This window comes from Paroedura picta, chromosome 1, assembly GCF_049243985.1.
Source record: "Paroedura picta isolate Pp20150507F chromosome 1, Ppicta_v3.0, whole genome shotgun sequence".
NCBI lineage: Eukaryota > Metazoa > Chordata > Lepidosauria > Squamata > Gekkonidae > Paroedura > Paroedura picta.
In genome coordinates, this window is record NC_135369.1 from 11,139,951 (window position 1) to 11,161,635 (window position 21,685).

General features: G+C 52.1%; 1 protein-coding gene across 8 annotated transcripts in view; it reads right to left on the reverse strand.

Annotated features, from left to right (window-relative positions):
* GATAD2B (GATA zinc finger domain containing 2B) overlaps positions 1 to 21,685 on the reverse strand; it is a 91,386-nt gene that overhangs the window by 20,704 nt on the left and 48,997 nt on the right. For 6 of the 8 annotated variants that reach the window (XM_077321299.1, XM_077321289.1, XM_077321271.1 and 3 more), the window contains exon 2: positions 8,846 to 9,175. In XM_077321299.1, the coding sequence (XP_077177414.1) occupies positions 8,846 to 9,174 (329 nt within the window). In that variant the 5' untranslated portion in view covers position 9,175. Of the gene's footprint in view, positions 1 to 397; positions 515 to 8,845; positions 9,176 to 21,685 lie in introns of those variants that run through there. The other 2 variants (XM_077321308.1, XM_077321317.1) reach the window with 2 other exon arrangements.

Here is a 21,685-nt window from a genome sequence, read left to right on the forward strand (position 1 = left end):
CGAGTCCAACCCCCTGCTCAACGCAGGATCAGCCCTAAGCATCCTAAAGCAAGGGGGAAACAAGGAGCCCTGCTCCAGTAGCTCATGGGAATTGTAGTCCACGGACATCTGGAGGGCCGCAGTTTGACTACCCCTGTTCTAGAGTCCCTACCTCTAACTGGCGGGGGGGGGGGTGTCCCACTCCATTCCTCAACTTTGTCCAAACTCCTAGCTCTAGGAATTAAATAGGCCCAGCTTAAGGAGCAGTGGCAATCCCTGCAAATGAGGGGGGGAAATGAAAGCCATCGCTAAGAAATATGGCAAAAGTTTTCACAGGAAGCCACGCATTGCGGAAAGTTCCTCAAATAAGAGACACAGGTGAGAGGATCTGAAGAGAGTTTTGAGACGGCGGGGTTACCTGAACTCGACATTCATCGCAGATTCCTGTCGAGAGAGAAGGCAGGCCGAACCCTCCACGTGCAACCTGGAAGGGATCGCCGGCCGTCAGAAGCGGCACTTCCTGTCACTCGGAGACGGGTGATGTCACCCCAGCGAGCACGGCTGCGGGCACTGTGACGTCACACAGAGGGAGGTGGCGACGGGACCTGGGCTTCTCACGGCAACCGCTCCCAAAACCGTCCCCGAATTTGACGGCAGCAGCAGAAAGGCTGTGCTATATGCATCGTCGGAGCTCTGCGCCGGGAACTCCCAACGCAGTCTCTGGCCCTAAAATGCATCGGGGGGGGGGCGTGCCCTCGGGGAGGGGGCTGCGGCTCACTGGCAGAGCATCTGCTTGGCATACCGATGGTCCCGGTTTTGATCCCCAGCATCTCCTGTTAGAAGGACTGGGTAAGGGGAGATGCAGATGACCTCCACCTGAGACCTTGGAGCAGCGTTGGCCAAACTGTGGCTCTCCAGATGTCCATGGACTACAATTCCCACGTGCCCCAGTCAGCACATGCATGGGAACTGCAGTCCGTGAACATCTGGAGAGCCACAGTTGGCCACCCCTCATGGGAATTGCAGTCCGTGAACATCTGGAGAACCAGAGTTTGGTCGCTCCTGCTCGAGAGAAACGTTGCTCCAGACTGAGAGTTTGATTCAAAGTAAGGCAGCCTCAAGTGTACATATATCTAACTATGGTGATAAAGCCCAGTAGCAGGCACCGTATCACTTCCCAGATCCAAAGCAGCTCCTCCCCAGGCTGCTTAAAATCACGTTAACCGAGAAAGCCAGGTATCCTACCTGGGCTGGGCCTGCAATTCTTTTGCACCGGGGACAGGAGGCGGCAAGGGTCTCTTGCAACCAGGGAAAAGAGGCAGAGAGAACATGTCTGGAGAGTCCCACTGGGGGAACCCCAACAGCCTAGAATGGGCAGGACAGAGATTTACGTGGCACAATTTAGTTCAGCTGAAAGGTTTCGGCACTTGGAAAACTACCAGCTTGGCGGAGAGGAAATATTGTGGAGAGGGGGCAGTTGCTGGTCCATTAATGGGGAGGGGGGATTAAAGGTCTGCATGGTGCTCAGATGTACCATTCACGCCCCTACATCAAGTGACAGATTTCATGCTCTAGAGAGCCTGGAGTTCATGCTCTAGAGCAGGGGTAGTCAACCTGTGGTCCTCCAGATGTCCATGGACTACAGTTCCCATGAGCCCCTGCCAGCAAATGGGAACTGTAGTCCATGGACATCTGGAGGACCACAGGTTGACTACCCCTGCTCTAGAGAATCTGGGCAGAATCTGGGCAAAAGTCAAATTTCAAGCCATTCATTTCCTGACTCTACTCTGCCATCAAGAGGGCTAGGAACTTGAGGATTTCCTCAAGCTTTAGAACTAAAACAGTTCTGCAGGACCAGCAAAAGGCAGCTCTTCCGCCAGGTATTTGGTTGAGGTCAACCGGAACCAGCAACACCCGCTGGGCCCCTGAACCTCCCTCCCAGGAATCCACGTACCAAAACTGAACCACGGACCTGCCTGATTCTTATCCTGTTTAAATTGCTATCGTCTGTTGTTGTTATTATTATTACCATTGTTGTGTTTTCTATTTGATACAGAAACCGAATTCGATGTTCTTTACGTTCCACGTGAACTGCCCTGAGCCTCCCGGGAAGGCAGTATACACGTGTAAAAAATAAAGAAAATAAATGATAAATAAGCCAGTGAATGTATGTGAAAAATCCTTTCAGAGAGTCGCTGGGTTAGTCTGCAGTAGAGCAACTGGATTTGAGCCCAGGAGCACCGGAAAAAACAACCACCTGCTCGGCTTCCAAGAATCAATGCTTCCATTGGCAGCTGCGTGAAAGAGAAATATCTCGGGACAGGTAGGATGCCTCTGATGGTGCGCCTGACTTTTTTCCCTCTGCCACCAAGAGGCCTAGAAACTTGAGGGGCTTTTAAAGTAAGTGAACGCGAAAAAGACAGACCGGGGCAGGCAGGGCAACTCAGCCCTGACCTTGATTCACCCCATCTTGGAAGGAAGGAAGGGAGGGAGGGAGGGAGGGAGGGGAGGGAGGGAGGGAGAATAGGACAGGGTGGAAGGAAGGAAGGAAGGAAGGAGGGAGGAGAATAGGACTCAGGGTGGAAGGAAGGAAGGAAGGAAGGAAGGAAGGAAGGAAGGAAGGAAGGAAGGAAGGAAGGAAGGAAGGAAGGAAGGAAGGAGGGAGGAGAATAGGACTCAGGGTGGAAGGAAGGAAGGAAGGAAGGAAGGAAGGAAGGAAGGAAGGAAGGAAGGAAGGAAGGAGGAGGGAGGGAGGGAGGGAGGGAGGGAGGGAGGGAGGGAGGGAGGGAGGGAGGGAGAGAGAGAGAGAAAGAGAGAAAGAAAGAAAGAAAGAAAGAAAGAAAGAGAGAAAGAAAGAAAGAAAGAAAGAAAGAAAGAAAGAAAGAAAGAAAGAAAGAAAGAAAGAAAGAAAGAAAGAAAGAAAGAAAGAAAGAAAGAAAGAAAGAAAGAAAGAAAGAAAGAAAGAAAGAAGACGGGGAAGGAGGGAGGCTTATGTGCAGTCCTTTTTCTCTCTTCCCTTTCTGCCAGAAGGAATTCAGTATTTCCTAAAACTGGGGCCAGCTCCCCAGACTTCGCTTATTGTTTCTGCCTCAGCTTCCAAGAGCACAAGATCCTGACAGAACGTCCAGAGACACTTTGAGTAGCCAAGACCAAAGAAGAGCATCCGATATAAAACCCTTCTTCAGACGAGCTTTCCTTTGACAGGGACCGCAGGTTTTTCAGGGTGTGCGTGTACATGGCTGTCGTCCGCTCTCCTCACCACACATGGCTTTTGTGGGGGGCGGTGGGGCACGCGTGTGTTAATGGCAAGCTCTATCAGCTAGGAAGGAAATAACACTCTGAAAGGAACTCGAGAAAGGAACTCTTTGCAAAATTCCTTCTTTCTTTGTCCCCCTTAAATCCCTTGCTTTCCACGTAAGAACAGCTGTGCTAGATCAGACCAGAGGTCCCTCCTGTCCAGCATCTTGCCTCACACAGGGGCCATCCAGTTCTGCAGAAGGGTCAACACCAGGATATAGAGGCTGAAGCCTTCCCCCCATAAGAACATCAGGAGAGCCCTGCTGGGTCAGACGAGGGGGGGGGGTCCCTCCAGTCCAGCCTCCTGCCTCACCCAGGGGCCAGCCAGTCCCTCTGCAGGGCCAGCCACAGTGCAGGGAGGCCCAGGCCTTCCCCTCATAAGGACACAGGAGAGCCCAGCTGGGTCAGACCAGGGAGGGTCCCTCCAGTCCAGCCTCCTGCCTCACCCAGGGGCCAGCCAGCCCCTCTGCAGGGCCAGCCACGGGGCAGGGAGGCCGAGGCCTTCCCCTCATAAGGACACAGGAGAGCCCTGCTGGGTCAGACCAGGGAGGGTCCCCGGTTCAATCCTGGGCATCTCCAGGATTGGTCGGTAGATGATAAGGAACATCTCAACGTGAGAACCTGGAGAGCTGCTGCCAGTCTGAGTAGGCAATTCTGAGATGGACCAGTGCTGCTTGCTAAGGATGTGCGCTCAGTGGCAGAGCTGGACCTGGCAGGCAGAACATACAGGGTTCAGTCCCCAGCATCTCCAGATTGAAAGATAATAGAATCACAGAATCATGGAGTTGGAAGGAACATCCAGGGTCATCTAGTCTAACACTCTGCACTGTGCAGGACACTCCCAAGCCTATTGCTCATCCAATGTCCCCTGCCACCCCCTTGAACCATCACAGAATCAGCCTCTCCATCAGATGGCTCTCCAGCCTCTGTTTAAAAATCTCCAAAGATGGAGAACCCACCACCTCCCGAGGAAGCCTGTTCCACTGAGGAACCGCTCTGACTGTCAGGAACTTCCTCCGGATGTTTAGATGGAATTTCTTCTGCATTAATTTCATCCCATTGGTTCTGGTCCGCCCCTCCGCTCCATCCTCTACAGAGCAGCCTTTTAATAACTTGAAGACCAATCTTTCTCAACCAGGGTTTCTTGACGGCCCTGGATGGGTTTCCCGAATGGGTGGGAGTTAAATAATTTTTTTTAATTAAATATTTTTCCAGATATGACCACGTATCGTCATGTTGCGCCCCCCCCCCCTTGATGGCCAGCAATGGTCCTGGAGGGGGTGGGAAGGAGAGGGGCCCCGCATGGGCGTGTTCACAGCTATGTTTCCCAACCATATTCTGCACGATCGCGCCTCTTCTGGGGTTCCTCGAAGCCTGAAGGATGTTCCCGGGGTTTCTCAATGTTTATAATGAAAGCCTGGATTAGGCAGTAGGTTGGAAGGGACATCCAAGATCATCTACTCCAACCCCCTGCAGAATGCAGGACATTCACAACTACCTGTCCACCCACAGTGGCCCCATTTCCATGCCCAGATGATGCTCCCCCCCCAAAAAAAAACCCCAGAAGCCCTGCCAACCTGGCCTGGAGGAAATTCACCTCCCAACCCCAAGGGGGCGATCAGCATTCCCCTGGGCATGCAAGAAAGGGCCCCAAGAGCCAAATGCGGATCTGGGCCTTAGACCCTGGCAACCGCTGACACTCTGAGTAGACAATATTGACGGTGAGGGACCGGTGGTTTGTTTCAGTATAAGGCCGGCTTCTCAGGTGAGCCAGGCACAGGGTCAGCCATTCTGCCTCGAGGATAACCGTTTCCTGGGATGCAGAATTGACCCTGCTCGCCTACGCTGACCGCCGGTTCCCCCTGCCTAGTTCCCGAGTGCCACTCACATCAGCTGCCCGCAGCCTGATTCTGACACATCAACTCAACTCTCCCCCTTCCCCAGCCTGCAAGATCCTTCTGTTCCAGCACGAGCGAATGGGGGCTGGCTGGAGGCGGTGGGGCAGATGGCGGGCGCTGCAGCCTGGGGCCGCCACCCGCCGAAGGGAGCACCAGCCGAGGCGGTTCCGCATGAGAGATGCTTCTCTCCCGCCCACGGGAGGCATCTTGTCTCCCTGCCACCCGTGACTGCGCCAGTGAGTCAGGGTTCTGCCGCTTGAGCCGGCTCCTGCAGCGACGCGGCTGCTGCTGCTGGGTGCCGGTTAACACCCGTTCGTGCCCCCTGCACTGCTGACACGCTGCAGGGACAACGGGGCTGGGCACTATGTGCCCCCAAGAGCGTTACAGTCTAGTGCAGCCTTTCTCACCGTTTTGACTGTTGAGAAACCCCTGGAACATCCTTCAGGCTTCGAGAAAGCCCAGAAGTGGCGCAATCATGCATAATCTGGCTAGGAAGCAGAGCTGTGGACACGCCCACCCGAGGCCCCTCCCCTTCCCACCCCCTCCAGGCCCGTCACTGGCCATGGGGGGGAGGCACGAGTCAACATGACTATATACGGTCATATCGCCCAATAAACGATTAACAATTTTTTGAAAAATATATTAAAAATTTAACTCCCACCCATTCGGGAAACCCTTCGTGAAACCCGGTTGAAAAAGCCTGGTCTAGAGACCGGAACTTGCTTAGGGTCCCCGGCCCTAAGGAAATAAAGCTCGCCTCATCCAGGGTAGGGCCTTCTTGGCTCTGGCCCCAGCCTGGTGGAATGTTCCATTGAACGGGACCTTCAATTGTTCTGCAAGGCTTGCAAGATGCTCAAAGGTTGACAAAAGGGACAGTTTGTAGTGGATACAATCAAAAAGAAAGAAAAACCTATCCCAAGGCCACTAGCAATGTTTGCGAACTTTATTATAGAGAATAAAGAAAAATAAGATCAAAGGTCTCTTCTATCTGTGTGGCTTCACTCCAGGATCCAACCAAAACGGATTTCTAGATATCTCCCGTTTTCAAGGTAAATTTTCCTCAGTGGTTGTTCCTCTCACTTGTAAATGAATTGGTACTTCAGTCCCTCTATGAAAAGAAATTATTTAAAGCAGTGGTCCCCAATCCACGGTCCGGGGACCGGTCCGTGGATCAGTCGGTACCGGTCCGCGGCAACTCCTCGTCCTCCTCCCTGGCTGCTGCCTCGGGGGCTGCCCTGCCAGTCTGCCACTGGCTCACCTTTGGTGCTTTCCAGCAGCTGCCATGGCTGGGGCTCCCCCTTGTCGTGACACTGCAGAGCTGCTTCTGGCAGCGGTCCCCCAGCAGGCAGCAGGAAGTCAGGGGCGCCAGCGGGAAAGCAAGTGGAGCAGGGGCTCAGGCGGCGGCGACGTCCCTCGGCAAAAGCCTCCCCCCCCCCTCGGGCCTTAGTAAAATTGTCAAGCATTGACCGGTCCCCGGTGATAAAAAGGTTGGGGACCTCTGATTTAAAGTATACCCCCGGCCTTAGGCTCTGCAGCGTAGGGATGCTAGTAATGCAACTGCAAGACACAGCTGTCCAGTCAGACCGATGGTTGAGACGGGAAGAGCCCGTCGTAACTGCTCACCTCCCTAACTAAGAAGTGTGGATTGGTTTTAACGGTTTTAAATATGGGTTTTATTGCAATTTTTATCTTGTAAGCCGCCGTGAGCCTAAGGGAGCGGCGGTATAAAAGTTTAATAAATAAAATAAAAATAAATAAGAAGCCACCCAATTAGAACAGGGGTAGTCGAACGGCAGCCCTCCAAATGCCCCTGCGGCATTTGCTGGCAGGGGCTCATGGGAACTGTAGTCCATGGACATCTGAAGGGCCGCAGTTTGACTACCCCTGAATTAGAAGATCACTGGAATGATACGCATGGTCTCTCCTCCACCCCTGGAACAGGGATGAAGCATGCAGTGAATGCTCATTAGGCGTTTTCATGATTTTAATGTTTTTAACCATTACGTCGAGCCTCTTGTGGCGCAGAGTGGTAAGGCAGCCGTCTGAAAGCTTTGCCCATGAGGTTGGGAGTTCAATCCCAGCAGCCGGCTCAAGGTTGACTCAGCCTTCCATCCTTCCGAGGTCGGTAAAATGAGTACCCAGTTTGCTGCTGGGGGGTAAACGGTAATGACTGGGGAAGGCACTGGCAAACCACCCCGTATTGAGTCTGCCATGAAAACGCTAGAGGGCGTCACCCCAAGGGTCAGACATGACTCGGTGCTTGCACAGGGGATACCTTTACCTTTACCTTTAACCATTACGTATTTTTGTGTTTTTAACCTTTTAAGCGACCCTGAGTCTTTGAGGCGGGGTGGCATAAAAACATAATAAAATGTATTTTAAATAATGAGACCACTCTGGGGAGGGGCTTGGATCGCCATCCAAACCCCAGGAGCAGAATGCTTGGTTTGTGACACCAGCCTCTCCTCATGGACTGAATGCCTGCCCTGCCCCACGGACTTGCCAAAGTCTGTGCCCAAGTAGTATTAAGAAACTCACAGCTCTTCTCTTAGTTGGTTCAGTTAAGTTGGGAAAAATTCCAGGAAATCTGAGGATGCATTGCGCCAGGCTTTCTCAACCAGGCTTCCATGAAACCCTGAGGTTTCTTGATGGCCCCGGGTATCCTGGATTGGTTGGAGTTAATTTTTTTTTTTTTTACATATTTTAAAACGTGTTAAACATTTATTGGGTGATATGACCACATACGGTCGACCCACCCTTCCTCTCAAAATGGCCAATGATGGGCCCAGAGGGGGTGGGAAGGGGTGGCATCCTGGGTGGGCATGTACACAGCTCTGCTCCCCAAACATATTATCCGTCTGTCTGTCTGTCTAGCTTATACCCCGCCCCTCTCGACAAGTCGGCTCAGGGCAGCTTACAGATAAGGCAAACTGCTTAACAATAATAGATGCAATAAAAACACTAAAAACAACCTCCCCCCCCCCCCATTAAAACATAGCATCCAACCCCATGAATAACCAAGCAAGGCAGATGGCGGACAAAACCCAAAAACAACTCCCCTGTTCCCCTGCCACCACCCCTATCATGCCATTAGCGGCATATGATGGAAAACAGGCGGCCAGATGTCATAGGGTGGGACCCACAGATTGATATTCTGCACGATCATGCCACGTCTGGGGTTTCTCAAAGCCTGAGGAATATTGGGGAGGGGGGGGAGTTCTGTACTGTAAAAAGTTCTTGGGGTCTGACGCTCTAAAACTGGCATCCCGAAAATCTTGTTGGTCTCCGAGTCCGAAAGGAAAGAGTGGAAAATCAATAATTGATAATTGATAACTGATAACTGATAATTGATGATGATGATGATGATAATGATAATGATAATGATAATGATAATGATAATGATAATGATGATGATGATGATGATGATGATGATAATAATAATGATAATAATGATAATAATGATAATAATGATGATGATGATGATGATGATGATGATAATAATAATAATAATAATAATAATAATAATAATAATAATAATAATAATAATAATAATAATAATAATAATAATAATGAAGGTGCTACTAGGTGAGGAAGAGATTTGTTTTGCATTAAGCCCTCACAACAGGCTCCTTCCCTTCCTGGGTTAACCAAAGAAAAGGAAAGCCCTTTACCTCCTCTTGGCGCTCATGTCCACCGGCTCGTCGTTGATGTTCTCCTTCCCCGGCCTGCCCGAAGTCCGGCTGTCTGCGTGGGGCCGCAGGTTCCCGTTCAGCTTCTCCTCGTAGACTTTCAGGCCGTCCTGCTTGACGGGCAGCTCGTGGGGCACCTCGATGCCCGCCAGGTCCTTCCTCTTGAGCAGCGCCAGCATCTTGAGGCGCTCCATGGCCTCGTGCCCTTCCATCTTCAGCCGCTTGGCCAGGACGTCATCCCGCTCGTCGGCTTGGTCCAGGCTCCGCTTCAAGAGGTTCAGGCGCAGGGCGTCCTCCGTCATTCGGTCCATCCTGCGGAGGTGGGGGGGGGGAGGAACAAGGAGAGCGGGGTCAGTGCAAGGGAAGGGAACTCCTTTGTGTAGGGGCGTCTCGGGGGCTGGCCGGGGGAACCCTGCTCCAACACATTTGTATTTTCAATAATTTTCAAGCTTTCTGTGTTTAAAAAGGGGGGGGGAGAGAAAGAAACACAACAAATAAGGCAGCTCTGATTGTATCTTGTGGCAGTCAGTTCCCACGTACACAACATATGACACTGCTGCTTTGTACTGAATCAGAGCATTGGTCCATCAACCAGGGGGAGTCAAACTGCGGTCCCCCAGATGTCCATGGACTACAATTCCCATAAGCCCCTGCCAGCATTTGCTGGCAGGGGCTCATGGGAATTGCAGTCCATGGACATCTGGAGGGCCGCAGTTTGACTACCCCTGATCAAGACTGTTAACTTTATGATTATGGTTATTACGGTTGCAGTCCACTTATATGTTGTGGAAAAAAGTTCCATGTACTGTTTATTTTCCATGTGAACCGTGCTGAGCCTCAGGGGAGGGCGGTATACAAACAGGATGGATGGATGGATGGACGGATGGACGGACGATCGGACGGACGGACGGACGGACGGAAGGAAGGAAGGAAGGAAGGAAGGAAGGAAGGAAGGAAGGAAGGAAGGAAGGAAGGAAGGAAGGAAGGAAGGGTGGGTGGGTGGGTGGGTGGAGGGAGGAAGGGATGGAGGGAGGGAGGGAGGGCGGGCGGGCAGGTAGGTAGCTAGATGGGTAGAGTCGGAACAGCAGGGTCTACACAGACTATGCAGCTTCTTTCACTTCACCTGCTGGAGATGCCAGAGTCTGCACACACGTGAAGCTGACATACTGAAGCAGACCCTCGGTCCATCAAGGTGTTTGACATCATCTACTACCTCATTCTTGAAGAGATGCTGGGGTTGAACCTGGGACCTTCTGCACACCCAGCAGAGGCTCTTCCACTTAGCCAGGGTCCCTATTCGGACTGGCAGTGGTTCCCCAGGGTCTCAGAAGCAGGTCTTTCCCATCACCTACTGCCGAACCTGAGAATATTTTTTCCATTGGTCGATGACGCCCCGTGAAGTGAAGCGGGGCTGAGAGAGCTCTGTGAGAACGGTGACTGGCCCAAGGTCACCTGGATGGCTGCATGCGGAGAAGAGGGGGAATCAAACCCGGCTCTCTCGATTAGAGGCTACTACTCTTAACCACTCCACCATGCTGACTGAAGCACTTCTTCCAAGTGGTCTCCACTGAATCACTTTGCTATCTGTCCGCTGCTCTCAGCTTTTCTCAAGACCACATATCAATATAATGAATTTAAACCCTGTTTCGGTCCCTGGCTCCCATCCCTCTGGGTTAATTTCCTAGCCTTTTTGCCACTGATCAAGGCAGCTCATAAATGCATCGGAAGCTGCCTTGAAAATGGCCACCAAAGTTACTAACCGGCATGACTGCTTGTCCAAATATGTTTAATGTCCGGTAGCTGAGATTTCGAAGGGAAGACGGGGGAGGGGAGGGGAGGGGAGGGGAGGGGAGGGGAGAAGAGAACCACGTTTTGCCTAAGCCTCCCTGCCTGATCACCTGCAGGGAATGCTAATCCAAACAACAGGGTGACTGTCGATTTATTAAGCCTTATATTTAAAGTCTAGAAATAAACACGGACATTAAAATGACAGGCCTGAACGATATCTATAATCTGCACAACGTCCAAAATTAAGCTGCTCTTCTGCTGGCTCCCGTTTTACGTTATGGGGCATTACGCTTCCTTTTTAGAGGTTTTGCGGGCCTGGGCCGTAGACGGCAACCCGTGTAAAAACAGCATCGACCGACTGACTTGACAAAAAGTGTATTTAGAAGCTTGCTGTACAAATCATAGAGATGGAAGAGATGTCCAGAGTCATCTATTCCAGGGTCATCCCTTGCAGAATGCAGGACATTCGCAACCTTTAAAAAGTGGCACCGCCATCCCTTCCTCCCCAGGAAAGTTACTTAAAGATCCATGAAAAGGGACCCTGCCTCGGTGACCCTGAATTTGCTCAAGAATGTAAGGAAAGCTTGGCTGGTCTGACCAAGATTCCACCTAGAAGAGTTACCTGCGGACACCAACCCTGCTGCTCGGCAAAGGTCAGCTTAAGGTCTAGGTCCAATCCCTGCCATCTCTAGTTAAGGATCAGGCTGCTGGAGATGTGAAAGGCCAATGCCTGAGACCCCAGCTGCTCGACATAGAGAAGGTCCTAGGTTCAACCCCTGGCGTCTGCCGGAGACCCTGGAGAGCGGCTGCCGCTCTGAGTTGCAGCTGTGGCCCAGGCGCAGAGCCTCTTTGCTTTACATGCAGAAGGTCCCCGGTTCAATCGTGGGCAAAAGGCCAAAGGGCCAGGCACTAGGTCAGCCTTTTCCAACCTTCTGACCTTGGAGGTAACCCTGCAATCATTTCTCATTGGTCGATCAGCCCTGGAAGTTAGGTCAGCTGGCCACGCCTCCCAGACACACACCCTGGAACTGACATCACCACCCGCACCCTTCGCCCTCCTTCTGCTCCGTCCCCCCTGCTTTTAGTACCACTACGTGGCTCAGCCTTGTGCAGTCCATAAAGAAGGGCAGCAGCTGAGAAGCCAGCCCGGACCCCCGGTGCCACGCCACAACCGAGAACTCTCCCTTTGGTTTCTAAACCCATGGCCTTTCCCCTGAGCCCTCCGAGAGACAGGAAGCAGTTGAAAGTAGGGCTAAATGTGCACAGGCTATGCCCCTACCAGGCATGGAAACCGTGAGACAACTCACTCAGGAGGTAGAGAGGCATCAACGGAAGCGGCCAGTTCCCTAGCTTGTGGCTGAGCCCATTAAGGCAAGAGGGGGAAAGCTGCAAGGCCCCTTCATAACTCCTTCGGATCCCCAGGGGTCCCAGGACTGCCCTGGATGATAGCAAAGACCTCTCTCGGAGACCTCGAAGCGACACTGCCAGTCTCAACAGACGACGCCACATTAATGGACCCAGAGTCTGATTCAACAGAAGGCCATTTCAAAGGCGCTGCCCCTAAACTGGAGTGACCCCCAATTCCCCCACCCCAGCAAGGCTCCCAAGCGTGTGCCCCTCACTCGTTCCCGCAGGTCCCAGTACATACTTGCATAATTTATCGCTGCTTCGGCTTGTCAAGGGAGGGGTACAAAAACACACATACATATCCACAATCTTCTGTTTCTATATTTATGTGCTCTCCCCCCCATCCCGCCCCCGCCCTGCGCTCTGCCCAAAGGCAGTTTTTGAAAACCGCAACCCAGGAGTCAAGCTTCCCTTGCCTCTGGAGCCAACTGGGCTAGGGAAGAATTTTTGAGCACCAAACTGGAGCCCGGAATAGCGGAGCAAGTGGAGGCATGCTTCAGGGGGCAGCAGGGGGGTGGAGAGGTACGTGAACTGTGTGTTCAAAGCACGCAGGTCACCAGAGCCAGTTTGCTGTAGTGGTTAGGAGGAGTGCGGACTTCTAATCTGGCATGCCGGGTTCGATTCTGCGCTCCCCCACATGCAGCCAGCTGGGTGACCTTGGGCTCACCAGGGCACTGATAAAACTGTTCTGACCGGGCTTTGATATCGGAGCTCTCTCAGCCTCACCCACCTCACAGGGTGTCTGTTGTGGGGAGAGGAAAGGGAAGGCAAATGTAAGCTGTTTTGAGACTCCTTCGGGTAGGGAAAAGCTGCATATAAGAACCAACTCTTGTTCTTCTTCAATAATCTCAGGGCTCTCCCAGCCTCCCCTCCCTCACAGGGTGTCTGTTGTGGGGAGAGGAAGGGAAGGCGAATGTAAGCCGCTTTGAGACTCCTTTGGGTAGAGAAGAGCAGCATATAAGAACCAATTCTTCTTCTCCAAAATTGGGACAGCTCGGGGGACTTTCCACCTCTGTTCCAACAGATTCATTTATCTCTTCCAGGGATGGCCGAACTGTGGCTCTCCAGATGTCCATGGTTTGCAATTCCCATGAGCCCCTGCCAGCACTGGCAGGGGCTCATGGGAATTGTAGTCCACAGACATCTGAAGAGCCACAGTCCAGCCACTCCTGATCTATTCAATAGTTATGGCCTTTTCTGAGACAGCTGAGGAAGTGACGTGGGAGCTGTAAGTCAATAATTAAGCTGTCCCGTCCCCCCCACCGTCCCAATTTCAGAACGGACAGCTTTGATTCCTTTTTGTTCCCTTTGGAACAAGAAACAATGCACGGAGTGTGAGTCACAGCCCGGAATATCAAAATTTCTCTTCTGCCAGCTGTGGCGGTCTACCCATGGAAACCGGCCCCGTGCCTGCCAGGGCAAAGCTGCGGGTGGGCGGCGCAGGGGATGTCGAAAGTTTCACAGGACAGCAGTCCTGGAGTAACATCAGAACTGGACTTTGGATCCTGCTACGGCAAGACGCCTCCGATCAATGCTCAGATGAAGGCGGTACACGTTCAGTCTCTGATCATTTGTCAGTTTTAGGGATTTGAATACGGAGAGGCCGTCGCGTTACTGAGTGGAGCCATGCGGACATCGTACGTAGGTGACCTTCTACGTAGGATCGACTCTTCTATGCCTCCCAGTTTCATAGAATCCTAGAGTGGGAAGCGGCCCTACAGGCCACTGAGTCGGACCCTCTGCTCAATGCAGGATCAGCCTCAAGCATCCAGGATCTGTCCAGCTGCTGCTTATGGAATCACAGAACCATAGAGTTGGAAGGGGCCACACAGGCCATCTAGTCCCGCCCCCTGCTCAATGCAGGATCAGCCTCATAAATCCAGGATCTCTCCAGCTGCTGCTTATAGAATCACAGAACCATAGAGTTTGAAGGGGCCACACAGGCCATCTAATCCTGCCCCCTGCTCAATGCAGGATCAGCCTCAAGCATCCAGGATCTGTCCAGGTGCTGCTTATAGAATCACAGAACCATAGAGTTTGAAGGGGCCACACAGGCCATCTAGTCCTGCCCCCTGCTCAATGCAGGATCAGCCTCATGCATCCAGGGCTGTCCAGGTGTTGCTTATGGAATCACAGAACCATAGAGTTGGAAGGGGCCACACAGGCCATCTAGTCCCTCCCCCTGCTCCATGCAGGATCAGCCTCAAGCATCCAGGATCTGTCCAGCTACTGCTTGAAGACGGCCAGTGAGGGGGAGCTCACCATTTCCTTAGGCAGCCCATTCCACTGCTGAATTACTCTGAACGTGAAATCCCCCCCCCCCCCGATATTCATCCAGTAACTTAGAATCATAGAGTTGGAAGGGACCTCCTGGGTCATCTAGTCCAACCCCCTGCACTATGCAGGACACTCACAACCCTCTCGCTCATCCACTCTAACCTGCCTCCTGCATTTCTCTAGAGCAGCCATCTTCAGCCTTTTGCCTGGGGAGGAGTCCCTGAAATGATTTCCCAAGCTTCGAGAAACCCCGGAAGTGATGTTAGCTGACCATACTCCCTTTGGAAGTGACGTAGCTCTCTGTGTTTACAGGCAGGCTTGAGGAGAAGTGAGGAAAGGACAGAGGGGAGACGCTTTAAGGTGGAACAAGGCATGCAGGCTCCACCCCCTTCCAGGCACAGAAACCACGAGAGAACTCGGGAGGGGGAGCAACGGAAGGGGTCGTTTCCCTAGCTTGTGGCTAGGTCCATTAAGACAGGAGGGGAAAGGCCGTTATCCCCCTCCAAAGTTCCTGTGGACTCCTGGCTGGTCCGTGGACGCTTGGTTGGCAGGGACTCATGGGAATTGTAGTCCATGAACATCTGGAGGACCACAGGTTGACTACCCCTTTCTCAATAGACCCATGAACACACATCTCAAACTGAAAGCCAGTTTGGTGTAGTGGGTAAGAGCGGCAGCCTTTTCTTTTCTTTTCTTTTCTTTTCTATTTTATTTTATTTTATTTTATTTTATTTGACTTCTATACCGCCCTTCCATATGGCTCAGGGCAGCTTACCTACAACATCACAGGGGGATGCATGCAGTGTCAATATACAACAATAACAATCCAACAGTGGTTCTAAACCACACAACTTCACTGATCCCAACAATAACAACCTAACAAGAACAGAAACTTAGCTAAACCCCCTAGAGATGTCAGACTGCTTCAAGACATGGAGGGGATGACTGAGGGGGGACCTGTGGTCGGTCTTGGGCAAATGCCTGGTGGAGGAGCTCCCTTTGGCAAGCCCTGCAGAACTGGGGGAGTTCAGGCAGGGCCCTGATCTCTTCAGGGAGCTCGTTCCACCAGGTGGGGGCCAGGACCGAAAAAGCTCTGGACCTCGTTGAAGACCGACGTGCTTCTCTGGGGCCAGGGATCACCAGCCAGTTGGCAGTGGCGAAGCATAATGCTCTGGAGAACTGGGTTTGATTCACCACTCCACCACATGCAGCCAGCTGGGTGACCTGGGGCCAGTCACATTTTTCTTAGGACTGTTCTTACCGAGCAGTTCTCTTAGAGCTCATTCAGCCCCACAGGGTGTCTGTTGCAGGAAGAGGAAGGGAAGACGACTGTAAGCCGCTTGGAGACTCCTTCGGGTAGTAAAAAGCAGAGTGCAAAAAAGCAGCTTCTGAATGACTGAATGAAGCAATTTGTCAATCATGGTTATGACTGTCCTATCATGTCAGAGGCTCTCCAGGGTCTCGGGTGGATGTTTCATGTCACCAGCTGACTGGTCCTTTAACTGGAGATGCCGGGGCTGAGAGAGCCTGATATTACTGCTCTATGAGAACAGCTCTATCAGGACTGTGGCTAACCCAAGGTCACCCAGCTGGCTGCATAAGGAAGAGCGAAGAATCAAACCTGGTCCGCCAGATTAGAAGCTGTGTTCGCTGGCAGTGGCTCATGGGAATTGTAGTCCATGGACATCTGGAGGGTCGCAGTTTGACTACCCCTGCACTACACCATGCTGGCTCTCAGCTTAGCATCTGAGATAAAAAGCTACGGTCAGAGAGAGTCCCCAGTTCAGATCTTGCCCCTGACAAAAATTTACTAGGTGGCCTTGGGCAAATCCCCCACTTGAAGTATGGGGGTTAGAGCACTAGACAAGGATCTGGGAGACCCAGGTTCGAATCCCTGCTTTGCCATGGAAGCTCCCTGGAAGACCATGAGCCAGTCACAGGAGAAGAGAATGATGGAAGATGAAGAAAGGCAGAAGACACCCAAATTAAAATACATAACTGATGCCTGTCTGCATCACAGGTGTGTTGCGACAAAATGAGGGCTTTGAACAGATGGGAGGGGAACAACATTACACCTCATTCTCCTAACTGCCCTACTTCAAACTACAGTAGGTGGCCATAATTTCAGAGAGACTTCTAAAGATCTAGCGTACATTGTTCCCTGTCCCACCTTTGTGGTGGTCTTGGCAGTGTGCATAGATTTGTCTTCTCCTGCTTGCCGCCTCTACAACCATGTAAGGTGAGATAGGTTGAGAGCCTGGCCCTCGCCCAAATTGTCTTCACATCTCAGAGGGGATCTGAAGTTTTGTTGGCTTCCAGGTCCCATCCCAAAACTTTATCTGGTCTGGCTTCCCTCCCCCACTGCGGGGATTGCTTGTTTTACATTCCTTTATAAGAACAAGAGAAGCCATGTTGGGTCAGGCCAATGGCCCATCCAGTCCAACACTCTGCTTCACTCAGGGCCAAGACCCAGGGGCCATCAGGAGATCCACCAGCAGGGACAGAACTCCAGAAGCCCTCCCACTCTTGCAGCCTCACTGCCCCAAACATAAGATCATACAAGAAGCCATATTGAATGAGGCCAATGACCCACCCAGCCCAATACCCTGTGTCACACAGTGGGCAAAACCCAGGTGACATCAGGAGGTCCACCAGCAGGGCCTTAACCTCCCACTCTTGCCCTGCAAGCAGCAAGAACCTAAGAGAAGCCATGTTGGATCAGGCCAATGGCCCATCCTGTCCAACACTCTGTGTCCCACAGGGGCCAAATCCCAGGGGCCACCAGGAGATCCACCAGTGGGGCCAGAATTCCAGGAGCCTTCCCACTCTTGCCTCCTAAGCACCAATAAAACAGAGCATCACTGTCCCAGACATCAGAACCTAAGAGAAGCCATGCTAGATGAGGCCAATGGCCCATCCAGTCCAACACTTTGTGTCACACAGTGGCCAAAACCCAGGGGCCGCCAGGAGGTCCACCAGCAGGGCCAGAACTCCAGAAGCCCTCCCAGTCTTGCAGCCCAAGCACTAAGAAGACACAGCCTCACTGCCGCAAACATAAGATCATACAAGAAGCCATGTTGAATGAGGCCAATGACCCACCCAGCCCAATACCCTGTGTCACACAGTGGGCAAAACCCATGTGACATCAGGAGGTCCACCAGCAGGGCCTTAACCTCCCACTCTTGCCCTGCAAGCACCAAGAACCTAAGAGAAGCCATGTTGGATCAGGCCAATGGCCCATCCTGTCCAACACTCTGTGTCCCACAGGGGCCAAAACCCCAGGGCCACCAGGAGATCCACCAGTGGGGCCGGAATTCCAGGAGCCTTCCCACTCTTGCCTCCCAAGCACCAACAAAACAGAGCATCACTGCCCCAGACATAAGAACCTAAGAGAAGCCATGCTAGATGAGGCCAATGGCCCATCCAATCCAACACTCTGTGTCCCACAGGGGCCAAAACCCAGGGGCCGTCAGGAGGTCCACCAGCAGGGCCAGAACTCCAGAAGCCCTCCCACTGTGGCCTCTCAAGCACCAAGAACATAGAGCATGGCTGCCCTACACATAGTGTTCCATCAAATCATCTGCTCCATCACCACGTAAACTAGGGGTAGTCAAACTGCGGCCCTCCAGATGTCCATGGACTACAATTCCCAGGAGCCCCTGCCAGCATTTGCTGGCAGGGGCTCCTGGGAATTGTAGTCCATGGACATCTGGAGGGCCGCAGTTTGACTACCCCTGACATAAACAGTGCAAGCAGTGAATTCAAATAGCATAAATTGAAAAAATTAACAAAACAGGTACACAAGGTCTGCTCAAAAAGCGACCATTCCCCTACAAAGGCAGTGCATGCAAAGCGCACGCTGACTGCCATACGTTGAGCCGCAGGCAATCAAGTGTGGGTCACCAGCACATGAGACCCTCTATTTCCTACCTGCCCAGGGATGCCAACCTCCAGACAGGCCTGAAGAGCTCCTGGAATGATACCTGATGTCATAGAATCACAGAATCATAGAGTTGGAAGGGGCCATGCAGGCCATCTAGTCCAACCCCCTGCTCAACGCAGGATCAGCCCAAAGCATCCTAAAGCATCCAAGAAAAGTGTGTATCCAACCTTTGCTTGAAGACTGCCAGTGAGGGGGAGCTCACAACCTCCTTAGGCAGCCTATTCCACTGCTGAACTACTCTGACTGTGAAAAATTTTTTCCTGATATCTAGCCTATATCGTTGTACTTGTAGTTTAAACCCATTACTGCGTGTTCTTTCCTCTGCAGCCAACAGAAACAGCCTCCTGCCCTCTTCCAAGTGACAACCTTTCAAATACTTAAAGAGGGCTATCATGTCCCCTCTCAACCTCCTTTTCTCCAGGCTGAACATTCCCAAGTCCCTCAACCTATCTTCATAGGGCTTGGTCCCTTGGCCCCAGATAATCTTCGTCGCTCTCCCTCCAGACAACAGAGATAATTTCCCCTGGAGAAAAGGGCAACACTGGGGGTGGGTGGGCTCTATGGCCTCATCCCCCTGCTGAGCTCCCTCCTCTGACCCCACCCTCCCCAGCCCCAGATCTCCAGGGATTCCCCAGCCTAAAACATCCATGAGAACCATTTTGGATAAAAATACATGGCAGAATGAAGAACGTTTTAGGAATTGAGTTTCCCCTAGATCCAAAATTATACCTCCAAGTATTTCCCCCGCTGAACTACCTATGCATGCCAGAGAATGTTTTGGGTTTTTTTACGCAGCTGCTGCAACCAGACTTCTGGCGGCATCAAGATGGAAACTACAAGAACCAACCGGCTTGGACTTATGGCTGGGGAAGATGAGAGACTTTGCCGTAACGGCGAAGCTAACCAACCTGGTCAACAGAAGATGACCAGAAGAACGTCCTGATGGTTGAAGATGACATTTTCTCAGAATTTACGGACAAATGAGATGACTATGGGATTCTAGGTTCCTGTTTCCGTGACACAACCAGATTTTCAAACATTTTCCAAAATATAATTTTAAAAGCTTAGACCAGGGGTAGTCAAACTGCGGCCCTCCAGATGTCCATGGACTACAATTCCCAGGAGCCCCCTGCCAGCGTTTGCTCCTGGGAATTATAGTCCATGGACATCTGGAGGGCCACAGTTTGACTACCCCTGGCTTAGACCTTGAATAAAACATCTGTTTGTCAAATTGAGGCTGTCGGACTTTGGTCACGTTATGAGAAGACCAGAGACGCTGGAAAGTCTTGGAGAAGAGTGACAAGTGGAGTGCCCCAGGGATCTGTCCCGGGGCCTATGTTGTTCAACATATTTAGAAATGATTTGGATGAGGGATTAGAGGGGATACTTATTAAATTTGCAGATGATACTAAACTGGGAGGGGGAGCAAAAACAACTGAAGACAGCAACAGAATACAGGATGATCTTGATAGGCTCGAGAACTGGTCTAAACTGACAGGTTACAGTGGATGAGCGATAGGGTTGTGGGTGTCCTACATAGTGCAAGGGGTTCGACTAGATGACCCAAGAGATCCCTTTCCAACTCTATGATTCTATGAAAGTAACTACTGCAACAAGCCCTACTCTCTCTATCCCTCTGAATATCTCACCTCATCCATTCACACCTGCGGCTGTCATTCACCTGCTATTGTTATTCAGAATCCGAAATCACTGTTTTCCCAAAATCCACAGTCTGGGTCCGGCGAATCTGAGGGACCGCCTAACTGACTATACCCCAATACGGGGTGGTTTGCCAGTGCCTTCCCCAGTCATTACCGTTTACCCCCCAGAAACCTGGGTACTCATTTTACCAACCTTGAAACGATGGAAGGCTGAGTCAACCTTGAGCCGGCAACTTGAGCCGGCTACTGGGATCGAACTCTCAGCCTCATAGTCAGAGCTTCAGACAGCATGTCGGCTGCTTTACCACCCTGCACCACAAGAGGCTCAATCTAAAGATAGCGTGTACATATCAGTGACTTATCCACTCTGCTAACAGTTCATCCCCGCGTAATCGAGCCTCCAGCTCCCGTCCGCCTTCCCCGCTGACTGACAGACTGTGGTGGCGTCAGCAAGCCCTAGACTTCCTTAGCCAGTTTGGTGTAGTGGTTAGGAGTGCGAACCTGGCATGCCAGGTTCGATTCTGCACTCCCCCACATGCAACCAGCTGGGCGACCTTGGGCTAGTCACAGCACTGATAAAACTGTTCTGACCGAGCAGGAATATCAGGGCTCTCTCAGCCTCACCCACCTCACAGGGTGTCTGTTGTGGGGAGAGGAAAGGGAAGGCGACTGTAAGCCGCTTTGAGCCTCCTTCGGGTAGAGAAAAGCGGCATATAAGAACCAACTCCTCCTCCTCCTCCTCCTCCTCCTCTTCCTCCTCCTCCTCCTCCTCTTCCTCCTCCTCCTTCTCCTTCGAGACACGTCACACAAGACGCTGATCCTACCAGGCTGCTCGTGTTTCGTCTGCTGAAGCTCTTGGTTGAAAGGGGCTAACCTGCCTGTCAATCTCAGCACCGAAATCCCGGGGCAAATTCACGTCTAAGGAGACCCAAGAGAGTTCACGGCAGGGGCAGGACTTGAACCAGGTACTCCGCCACATTTCCAACTCGGTTTCTTGGCTTCCGTGCTATGGTGGCTGCCCAGCTGCAAACACAGGCAGAATTTTTAGAAAGCGGCAACTGAGTCCTGAAAGAATGAGGGAGGGGGCTAGACCAGCGCCCTGGTAACATCTGGCACGGGATGGAGACCTGCAAGGGTGGCAGGAAAGAAGTGGCGGCAACGCGGCAGAAGGGAGCAAAGCCCCCTCCCCAAAAGGCCATGTCATCTGACGCAGATCCAGAGCCCGGCAAGCTGAGAAAGCAAACAAGTCGGATTTATCGGCGCAGATAGGTTTGCAGAGTGCAAGACCCGGGGGACGGAGGAGGAGGCTGGCTGTCGTCTGACTCAAAGGTCTTTGGCCTTTTTTTATTTACTCAATTCCGTGCAAAAAAACACAGCCATGCTCTGCGCTGGTGGTTCATCACAAGAGCACGAGCCCTGCGTGTCTGGGTCAGGCCAAAAGGTCAAGCTAGTCCAGCCATCCTTTTTCCAGGGGGGGCCGACCAGATGGTTCCAGGTTGCTCCAGGGAGAGAGTTGAGCTTTGGGGACTCCAAAATCTTGGAGTGACAGAACGCTTCTCCTGAGAAGCCGACGCGCCTGACTGGGATGTCCTCGCCTGCGTGACGTCCCCGACATTATTGCCTCTCACGAGAGGAACCCTTGAAAAAGACGCTTCTGGGCCAGGGACCCTCGTCTGCAGAACGAGACAGAGGAGCCCTGGGAAAGGGCAAAGGTCAGACACACAGCAGGTCAGTTTCGAGAGAGAT